Source organism: Hordeum vulgare, chromosome 2H, assembly GCF_904849725.1.
Source record: "Hordeum vulgare subsp. vulgare chromosome 2H, MorexV3_pseudomolecules_assembly, whole genome shotgun sequence".
NCBI lineage: Eukaryota > Viridiplantae > Streptophyta > Magnoliopsida > Poales > Poaceae > Hordeum > Hordeum vulgare.
Window position 1 is genome coordinate 604,842,985 of NC_058519.1, and position 11,099 is coordinate 604,854,083.

General features: G+C 46.9%; 1 protein-coding gene across 1 annotated transcript; it reads left to right on the plus strand.

Annotated features, from left to right (window-relative positions):
• Positions 1-741: 741 nt before the first annotated feature.
• LOC123427677 (probable plastid-lipid-associated protein 8, chloroplastic) lies at positions 742-2,201 on the plus strand. The gene is made up of 4 exons (XM_045111775.1): positions 742-924; positions 1,118-1,241; positions 1,432-1,608; positions 1,772-2,201. The coding sequence occupies exons 1-4, from the start codon at positions 757-759 to the stop codon at positions 1,960-1,962; spliced, it is 660 nt and encodes a 219-aa protein (XP_044967710.1). The 5' UTR covers positions 742-756; the 3' UTR covers positions 1,963-2,201.
• Positions 2,202-11,099: the final 8,898 nt, after the last annotated feature.

The following is an 11,099-nucleotide window of genomic DNA, read 5'->3' on the forward strand; positions in this document are numbered from 1 at the left end:
GCAACACGGGAGGGGGGGTGAGATGCTACCGACGAGGTGAAGACAGACGGGTATGAACAGCGGCGAGTGCGCCAGCGAGCGGCGGGGGCAGCGAACGGTCGAGAGGAGCTGAGTCCCGGAGCGCGGGGCAGCCGGGGCAGCGAGCGGTCTGGACGAGCTGAGTCGTGGACCTGCATCCATGGTGCTTCGACGGACGGCCGAGGCGGCGACCGGCGGCGACCGACGGTGAGGACGACCAGCGATGAGGAGGCAAGGCGAGGCGGTCAGCGCGTACTGAGGCGTCGGCGCGTGCAAGGCGGGCATCTCCCTTTTCCCGTGCGCGTGCTGGAGGTTGGGGACGACGGGATCCGATGGTTTGAAAGGGACAAATCTAACGACTGCAGGTCGATCGACCCAATAGTTGGGCCGGCGCGCCAGCGCAGCTGGCCGAAAGAAAAAGAGTTTTGTACCATACCCAATGTCTAGTGGATCAGATGTGTAGGTTACTCCCTTTTTTAAGTCACGCGATACCCAGGCACATATCTCAGCGCCCGCCGCACGGGAGGACAGAGGTGCGCAGTCTACTCGTTAGATTTTCCCAATATTTAACTCCGTTCGGAAATAACTTTGAACTAAAACTAGGTCAGGTATTTTCGAAGGACAGAGATAACAGCGACCGGACACCCAGTGGAACTGTTTTTTGAAAGGAAAAATGAAATACAAAATGGTAGAAATGGGCTTGAGCCTATCGCCTCGCCACACAAACCCGATAAGAAAATGGCGGCTTGTGCTGCGCCCCCCTACGTCCGCATCTCCTGCTCCACACCTTCACCGACCGCTCTCCGCCGGCCACGCCGCCGGCGCGTCCCCTCCGCCCGATGCTCCCTCGCCGCGGCCCCCGGCCTCCGGGCGCCGCCGGAGCTCGTCGACTCCATCCTCTCCAAGGTGACGCTCACACCTAAGTAGCTCCTTTGCCCCACTCCAAGATTCGTCCTAGCTTCTGCAATCCTGATAAGCAATTTCAACATGAGTAACATGCCAAGAAACAACCAAACGTTAGTGCTTGGCGCTAAACTTGGTCCCAGTTATAGTTTGCTTCGATTTTCGCCGTGGTTTCTTAGCATGTTGCCGTCGACAGGTGAGGGGGACTGACCGGGGCGTGCTGCTGCCGGAGGAAGGCCACCAGGAGGTCGCCGACGTCGCGCAGCAGCTCGGCAAGTACTGCATCGACGAGCCCGTCAAGTCCCCGCTTATATTCGGAGGTGAATCCTGCTACACCACTGTCCCCAACCAAACCGTAGTTGAATCTTATCCGGCATTGTTGTGGTGTCGTTGCGCCACTTGCTGACAGACATGCCAAGCCTTGCAACCATAAAAAAAATGTGAGACCTTGTTCGGTTCATGCTTCACGCCGTCTTGATTGAATTGTTGAGTTGCGCCGCGCGTGACCAGACTGGGAGGTGGTGTATTGCTCGGTGGCGACGTCCCCAGGAGGTATTTACCGGACCCCTCTCGGCCGGCTGGTGTTCAAGACCGACGACATGGTTCAGGTGGTGGAAGCCCCCGACATCGTCAGGAACAAGGTCTCCTTCTCCATCTTTGGCCTTGATGGCGCCGTGTCTTTGAAAGGTAGACCACATGTTCGTTCTTCACTCATTCAGTTTAGATTGTTCATATTGTTGGGAGTTGAAGTTCAGGCTGGCTTCAAGCCCTACATTGTTTCGACAAATATCAGGAATATAAGATTGCGGGTAATGTGTCAATGATCTTTTAACTCTGTGGCTGTCTGCAGGCAAGCTGAATGTATTAGACAGTAAGTGGATTCAGGTCATATTTGAGCCCCCGGAACTGAAGGTAGGCTCCTTGGGTTTCCGATACGGGGGCGAGAGCGAAGTCAAGCTGGAAATCACCTATGTCGACGAGAAGATCAGGCTCGGGAAAGGATCCCGAGGCTCGCTTTTCGTCTTCCTAAGACAAGATTAGAAGGTTAGGCACGTATGGCACCATGCCACCATTGCATACTTTCATGTGCTCGACGCCACAAGGGATATCAGACATATGGGTGTCTGCACAACTGCTTGCACATGTAAATTCAGAGATAAAGCCCACAAAGTAGTTTTTTATGATATTAATTTCTACCTGAAGCAGACTGCCTTGTTGTGAGCGAAAATGTTTGCGGTACTCATGCTGTTTCTGATGGTTGAGGAGCCGTTTTGAGTTGAGGGTGATGTGGTTCAAATCTGAAAGTTTATGGGGGTATATACACTTCGAATACATATTGCCGTCTGTTCATATAATTTGTCGTCTATCACGATCACTCCTTATGGTTCGTGGACTGGAAGGAAGTCCCAGTATGGGGTTAGAATGTTCAATTACTACAATGTACACCAGGATTTTTATTGGGGATCCTAGCAGACCAAAGTGTGTTATTTTTGTATCTGAAAAAAATGAAAACCGGCGGTAAATAGGGACCTATTGTGTTCCTATATTTTAAATGACAATAGGTAGAACTATTGGGGTAATGTATTATTAACCCCAATGCAAACACAAGTGAAACTCCGGACATTAACAGTCTTGGATAAGTTGGACTAAAATACCAGGATAGTTGTTAGAAACAATTCCTTACTTAACACTATTTTAAATTTTGTTTCCTTATTTGACACTGAAAAACATTTACTTTTCTATCTAAATTGTATGCCCTTTATGATACTTCCGTCCATTTTAAGCATAAATGACACCTGAAAAGACTCTTTTGCCCCTCATATGATATGTGTGTGTGCGAAACAGTAGAAAACACAACAACAGCAGCATCATACACGCTAACACGCACACAACACAGATGTGTAACAGCACACACGCACACAGCAGCACACGTACATACGCAGCAGCACATGCATTAGCACACACGCGAGCACCCATACACACACGCAAAATCAGTAGCACATGTGTGTGCGCACACTCGCAGCAGCATGCACAGGTGTGCACACAAACATACCGTATGAAGGACAAAAGGGTCTTTTTAGGTTCCATTCAGGCTTTAAAATGCACAAAAATATCATAAAAGACATAAAATTTAGATCCATTGTTAGATAGAGAAGAAATTATTTGTCGATATTAAATAGGACATAAAATTTTAGCACAATGTTAAATAAGAAATTCTTTCTAGTTGTTTCTTCCTCTGTAAATTAATATAAGGCGTCTTGGGAGCATATGCTCCTTGATGAATAGTAACTTAAAAATAAATAGTGAATAAATTTTAAAAAATCAGATTTTTTGTATGGGTGTTCATTTTAGTGTAACAAGCGTTCTTGACAACTTTTATGCGAAACGGAAGAGCGATACTTTGTCGGTGAAAAAACAAAATTAAGTGTAACATTTGTAGGTAACATTTGGCTTTTGATTTATTTTTTCGTACAGCTCAAAATGCTTAAGATTTTTGACTAAAAAATTGCATGCAACATTTGGGTGTGATAAAGAACACATTTAATTTTTTTAATTTTTTTTACATTTGCAAAATACATTTTTGGTGTACAAGAGCATGCTCCCAAGAACCAAATTGGATTTCCCATTTTGTTTTCTAGAATGTCTTATATTAGTTTACAGAGGTAGTATTTTCCTTTGGGCAAAGACACCCTAAATTTAGAGGAAGAACTAGAGTCATATAAATTGGTTGGATTTTCTTGGCATGTGCCTCCAGACCATGGCTGGAGTTATCAACATCTTCAGCCGTCACATCATCCTCCCCCAACACAAAATCATCATAAGCCCACTATAAGATTCGGAGAATGCAACATGCAATAAAAAGCTTAACTTGGATGGGAAAGGATGGAATGTCTTCTGATTTGGGATCTTAAATCTATTCTTCGAAACATCAAATTCCCTCTCAACCGCTACTCTAAGATTAGAGCAGAACAATTTGATAGCAGTCCTAGGATAGTTTCTAGAATAGAATTCGTTGAGATGGATACTTGGTTTTCGTGAAGTGTGGAAGAACACTCGGTCAACATGCAAATCTAGCATCTCCTACGTAGAACTCAGTATCCCTAGCATCAGGGATACTGATTCCATCATATCGAGTCATGCATTCAACAAGAATGTTAGCATCATGAGCTGACCCTTTCCAGCTAGCTGACACATATGTGAATTTCAGATTGAAATCAACAACAACAAGCATATTCTGGCTTGTAGTGCTTCCTACCCATGTATGCTCTGTTGGGGAAAGTTGCATGGGAATAAAAAATTCCTACGCACATGCAAGACCTATCATGATGATGATCATCTACAAGAGGGGAGATCGGATCCACATACCCTTGTAGATGGCTAAGCGGGAAGCGTTAAGAAATGCGGTTGATGTAGTCGAACGTCTTCGTGATACGAATCGAAACCGTCCCGCGAACTCTGTCCCGATCTAGTACCGAACGGACGGCACCTCCGCGTTCAGCACACGTACAGCTCGATGACGATCTGCGCCTTCTTGATGGTAGTTGAATTCTCCAACAGCACGACAACGTGGCGGTGATGGTGGTGGAGCTACCCCGGCAGGGCTTCGTCGTGCCTTACCGAACTAGCTATGGGGTGTCACGAAGTGGTGGAGGGAGAGAGGGCTGCACTATGGTTTGGGGTGCCAAAAGCCTCTCTCTCCTCCACTATATATAGGTGGGAGGGAGGGGTGGCACCCTAGGGAAAAATCCCTAGGGTTTGGCCGACGCAAGAGGAGAGGGATGAGTCCTCCTCCAACACAACTTGGAAGGAGGAGTCCTCCTACCCCAATTCGGTTTGGCCTCCTCTCCTTTCCTTTCTCCTTCTTCGGCCGAAGTGGCCCTTCTTGGGCTGGCCACCAACCCACTAAGGGCTGGTGCGCCAACCTTTGGGCCTCTTTGTTTCTCTCCCGGGTGGGTGACCCCTCCCGGTGGAACCCTGGAACCCATTCGTCACTCCCGGTACTTTACCGGTAATGCCCGAAAACTTTCCGGAAGCCAAATGGATACTTCCTATATATCAATCTTCGTCTCTGCACCATTCCGGAAACCCTCGTGACGTCCGGGATCTTATCCGGGACTCCAAACAACCTTTGATTACCAATATTAATACTTAAACTATACCGAAACATTACCGAACCTTAAGTGTGCAGATCTTGCAGGTTCGAGAACTACGTAGACATGACCGAGACACTCTCCGATCAATATCCTACATATTCTACGAAGATCTTATCGGTTGAACCTCTATGTCAAGGATTCAGTTAATCCCGTATATCATTTCCTTTGTCCTTCGGTATGTTACTTGCCCGAGATTCGATCGTCGGTATCTCCATACCTATTTCAATCTCGTTACAGGCAAGTCTCTTTACTCGCTCCGTAATACAAGATCTGTGGCTAACTCTTTAGTCACATTGCTTGCAAGGCTTGTTTGTGATGTTGTATTACCGAGTGGGCCCCGAGATACCTCTCCGTCATATAGAGTGACAAATCCCAGTCTTGATCCATTCTAACTCAATGGACACCTTCGGAGATACATGTATAGCACCTTTATAGTCACCCATTTACTAATAACCCACAAGTATAGGAGATCGTTTGTAGCCTTCTTCGATAAATAAGAGTGTCGAACCCAACGAGGAGCTAAAGTCAGAACAAATATTCCCTCAAGTTCTATCGACCGTCGATACAACTCTACACACGCTTGACGTTTGCTTTACCTAAAACAAGTATGAAACTATTTTGCAAGAATAAAACTACGAATAAATTGCAAGGTAATAAAAGTGGATAGCTTTTGTCAACAAGGAATTCATTTGTCCATAGGCAATCGATAACAAGTACCAATAATCATTCTTGCAATTTTATATGAGGGAGAGGCATGAGCTAACATACTTTCTCTGCTTGGATCATATGCACTTATGATTGGAACTCTAGCAAGCATCCGCAACTACTAAAGATCATTAAGGTCTTGAGACCCAACCATAGCATTAAGTATCAAGTCCTCTTTACTCCCATATGCCATAACCTACTTATCCGCATTTAGGCTGTTGTCACCCTCGCAACACCGACAATAAGCAAACCATGAACATATTGCAACACCCTACAGCGGGGGCCCCTCGCGTTTGCGCGACACGGAGGGCACCGTAGGACAGCACCATAAATAAAATATACAATCATACCAACCAAGATCACGATTAACCCATAGGACAAAACGGATCTACTCAAACATCATAGGAGAACCAAATATCATTGGGAAATAATATATGGAGTTGAGCACCATGTTTAAGTAGAGATTACAGTGGGGAGAAGGGGTGTTACACCGCTGTATACAGGGGGGGGAGTTGGTGTTGACGGTAGCAAGGTTGTTGACGTAGATCGCCGTCACGATCCTAGCCCCGGCGGCACTCCAGCGCCACCGGGAGAGAGGGGGAGAGAGCCCCCTCCTTCTTCTCCTTCCTTGGCCTCCCCCTAGATGGGAGGAGAGTTCCCCCTCTGGTCCATGGCCTCCATGGCGGCGGAGGGGCGGGAGCCCCTCCGAGATTGAATCTCCCTCTCTATTCTCTTCTATTTCGCGCTTCTTCCCCGTCTCAGATTCTGGCGTTTCACCGTTTCTTATATTCCTGGAGATCCATAACTCTGATTGCGCTGAAATTTTTACACGATTTTTTTCCATAAATTATTTTTCTTACGCCAGAAGAAGGGCTTCAACCGACGTTTGAGGAGGGCACAAGACACCAGGGCGCACCTCGGGCTTGTGGCGCGCCCTAATGGGTTGTGGGCTCTGTGGGCCCCCGTTTGCGTTGATTCCACCTCTCAAAAATCACATAAATTCCAAAAATTATTCTCCGTAAATTTTTATCACGTTTGGACTTCGTTTGATATGAATTTTCTGCAATACAAAAAAACATGCAAAAAACAGGAACTGACACTGGGCACTAGATCAATAGGTTAGTCGCATAAATCATATAAAAAGTTGCCAAAAGTATGTGAAAATTGTATAATATTGGCATGAAACATAAAAAAATATAGATACGACGGAGACGCATCAGTTACGTTGCGACGTTTGATACACACGAGACATTCCTCCAGTGGCAGTGAGTTACATGATCTCATGGTCATAGGAATGTATATTTGACATGCAGAAAACAATAGCAACAAAATAACACGATCATATGCTACGTTTATAGTTTGGGTCTTGTCCATCACATCATTCTCCTAATGATGTGATCCCGTTATCAAGTGACAACACTTGTCTATAGCTAGGAAACCTTAACCATCTTTGATCAACGAGCTAGTTAACTAGAGGTTCATTAGGGACATTGTTTTGTCTATATATCCACACTTGTATCTGTGTTTCCATTCAATACAATTATAGCATGGATAATAAACGATTATCTTAAAACAGGAAATATAATAATAACTATTTTATTATTGCCTCTAAGGCATATTTCCAACATGGTGCACTATGTGATCTTGGCACTCTAGCTATCACATGAGTGCCATCTATTGCGCCAATACAATATGTGATTTTGGCACTCTAGCAATCGCATGAGTGTCGTCTATTATGTCAATACAATCTTGTCATGGCATGAAAACATTATTATGGCTCACCCAATACAAGCATGACATGGCATAAACTAAGAGTACTACTCACCTTGAAATATGAATGCCATCTATGACTCGTGCGGATCTTCGAAGAAGTTTGCTGAGTTGGTGCTTTGATCATCTCTCTAGTGAGCTCCCCAATCACATACAAAACTTGCTTTAAATACCCAAAAAAATGGCTCACTGGATCTCGTGAATACGTTGTGAATCACTCCGAACCTCTTGTTATGATCCACAACATGAAGGAACATTGATACCTGCTCTACAACGGAGGTGTTGATGCTACCTTGTAACAACCCCGTGTCCCCAAACGTGTCCATAACCTTGGCAAAAAGGTGCTCTTGCATGGCCACAACCTCTACACCATTGTTGTTGTAGGCGTAGTTTAGATTCGACATATTCTCCCTATCTCCGGCTAATGATGGACCATAGTTTTGAATTGTGACGAACCGCTCTCTTGTGGACCAACATGACCCATGCACAAACCATAATTATGAGTGTTGTTATATGAACTGCTAGATTCATCCGTTTGTCCTACTGAAACCGATGATGTGGTAAGTAATGGGGAAATCGACCCTACAACCTACCTAATGACCTAAATATGGAGGGTGGTTGTATGCTTCTTACTGCCATTGAAGCCGACGACCGGCCCATGTCGCAAACGAGGCAAACTATATGTAGACCGAGACAAAGGGGACACACAACTCATGAAGGGGAGGAGCAGGTCTTGGTGTTGGAGATTTAAGTCGTCACAGCCGCTATCGCTTTTGTTGATCCGAGTCGTCGTCCATGCTGAGAACTGAGGTTGAATTTGTCCTACCTTTAGAAAAGAAGAGCCAATGGGGAGGAGCACATGACCTATGTATTAAGATAGAGTCCACCTGGATGATATGGCAGAAATTCGCTTCCGATTGGAAATTCGCTTCCGATTGGAGTCAAACCCCGGTCTGCAAGGATGCGACATTGTTCTACCGCTAGAGATGAACGAGTAAGAGCATCTACAGCCGAACCCCTTATATCCGTCTCAAACGCCCGAACAACCCGTCCAGTCAGTGCCCCATCATTAAAAAATAACCCAGACGGACGCCCTAAACGAGCCTCAAACGTCCGAGCTGACCGGCACCCCTCATATCCAACCCAAATATGAGGTGAATATGGGGGTGCCCGGGCGCGCCCGGGCACCCACCTGACAGGCCCGACCCACCCATGACCCCACGACTGTCCCACAAAAAGCTGCATCCGGCTCATCGCTCTAAAACCCTAGCTCACTCACTCTCCTCTCTCGCTCTGTTCTCTCCTCTCCCCGCACCTAATCCGATCGAATCCGGCGAAATTTTGAGCTCCGGCAGCCGCTCCAACGACGACCTGAATCCGAAGTTTCTTTTTGAAACGGAGGCAAAAGCTTTGCCTCATCTCATTAATTAAGAAGAAGGGAATTGCCGGTTGATTAACGGAAAATCAGGCGAAACCACTACAACACATCCACACAGGACACAAAGGCGACCTGGCAACCCACACAAGAACACACACACACGTCACTGAGGAGAGAACATCGTAGAGGCTGTAACCCGGTGTCATCGCTATCACACCTACACAAGGGCAACTCTGACTCCACCATCGACGACCATCGAAGTAGCTCTCACCGCAAGCAAATGCCGAGGCCTGCGCCGGTCGATGTCAAATAGTCAACTGCACGCGCCAACTACCAGGCAGCTCCAACTATGTCGACGAGCATTGCAGGAGAAAAGCGGCGAGCGTGCGTCGAGTCAGCGCCAGAACCGACCACCCGCCTCGCGTCATCGTCGCCGCAAGGCCCCTCCTCAACAGCTCTGACTCCAGGAAGACAAAGTGAGGTGTAGCAACCCCTCGAACACGCCGGATGAGACCGACTACCAAAACTCAGTAGCAAACCAACTCCGCCCAAAGCCGCCATCGTCACCGCACAAGAAGTAGCGCCAACCACATCACCAGTCGGGCACCTGCTGATCATGATGTCGTGTGTTTCCAGCTCCGGGAAAGCATGAAGGAGGCCAATGGCCCTCAAGGCAACGCCCCCAAGGGGGTAGAGCGACGTGGGAGAACGACGCCGTCACCCGACTCACATCGGAGTCTTAGGCTTTCGACCGATGGCCATGGTCCGAAAGTGTTGGGCAAGGAAAGGCTCCACAATGCCCCCAAGGAGAGAAAACGACGTCCACGGATGTCGTGACGTCTAGGCTTTCGCCCGAAGCCACCTTACCGAGCACCCCACGCAACCGGTGGCGCAACACCACCGGTCCGCAAGCCCGTTGTCCCACACACCTCCTATGCGACGACGACGCCATCCTCACGCACGACCCGAAGTATGAGTTTGCCCTCTATATCGCCTTGAAGCGGTCCAAGGTGAAGACCGGGGCAGCTCCGGATCAGCAGCCTTGCCGCCTCCTCTCCAGCGCAGTTCGGACGCCGACACTGGCCCCTCCTGGTCTGTGTGTAGCTCAGGCTTACTCCCTTTGTCCGGTGAAAAGTGTACATATAGATATTTTAGGACAAATTATGAAGTGAAGTAAAAAATGTATTGGAAAGGTGTACGCCACCATCTCTCTCCTCTTTAATTATCCAACCCCCAATAAGCTAAGTGCATGTAGAAATTAAATAGACTATGTGTAGAATATTATTGATCTTGATTACCGTGTGATGAAAGAGAAGCATTTCTTCCTACTTTAAAGTGCACTGAAAAAATAGAAGTATATTCTTTTGTGAACAAATTTTAAGACCAAACGTACCCTCTTCACCGGACGAAGGGAGTACTTGCAAACGGTCGGTTCGAGCGGTTTGATAGCAAGCCAAGCTTTATCCTGGTTTAAGGGCCTGTTTGGGACTGCTCTCCTCTAGAAAATTCAGCTCCGTTCTAGAAAACGTAAGCCAAACGGGGTAGCTCCACGATATACCGCTTCACAAAAATACTAGAATTTGGGGTCCAACTCCTTGTTTTTTGTGAAGCTCTTTGGGAGGTGCTCCATAAAATTATAGAAGTTGGAGTTGAAAGAAAATTACCCATCACTGCCACCAGTAAGTGGATACCCCTTCGTTTTTTACCTCTCATCCAATCAAATAGATCATTTTCACCAAATTTTTTATTCTAAAGCTGGAGCTAAATGAGAGCCAAACATTCTCTTGAAATAGTTGCAACTCCTATATGAAACTGCTTTAAAGTGGATTTGATGAAGCGGAGCTGATTTTGATGAAGCAAAGTAGTCCCAAACAGGCGCTAAGTTTCGTGTGCGTGCGGACCAGCACCTCAGGTACAGAGTCAAATGGATTTTTGTTGCATCTACTAGTGAGTCCGTTGGACGCAGGCAACAAACACGCCCAAGCTATCCTTGTTGTTCAGCGTGACATCGCTAATTTGACCAGCAGGACGCATCGTGTCGTCGTGCCAGCGTGTTTGCTTGACCAGGCCTGGCCCCGGAGCCGTTACCATTCGTCAACCATAAACAAAGTTACACACTACGTTCTTTATCCAGAAAATCCCGGTAGTTGGTAACCGCCATCCAATCAAGC

What these genes read in the sequence shown, in the direction of transcription:
- LOC123427677 (XM_045111775.1), top strand. Translation starts at nt 757, where the DNA reads ATGGCGGCTTGTGCTGCGCCCCCCTACGTCCGCATCTCCTGCTCCACA. An exon ending in GTCCCCGCTTATATTCGGAG is followed by an intron (nt 1,242 to 1,431) that starts GTGAATCCTGCT and finishes GCGCGTGACCAG; the next exon opens with ACTGGGAGGTGGTGTATTGC. An exon ending in TGGCGCCGTGTCTTTGAAAG is followed by an intron (nt 1,609 to 1,771) that starts GTAGACCACATG and finishes GGCTGTCTGCAG; the next exon opens with GCAAGCTGAATGTATTAGAC.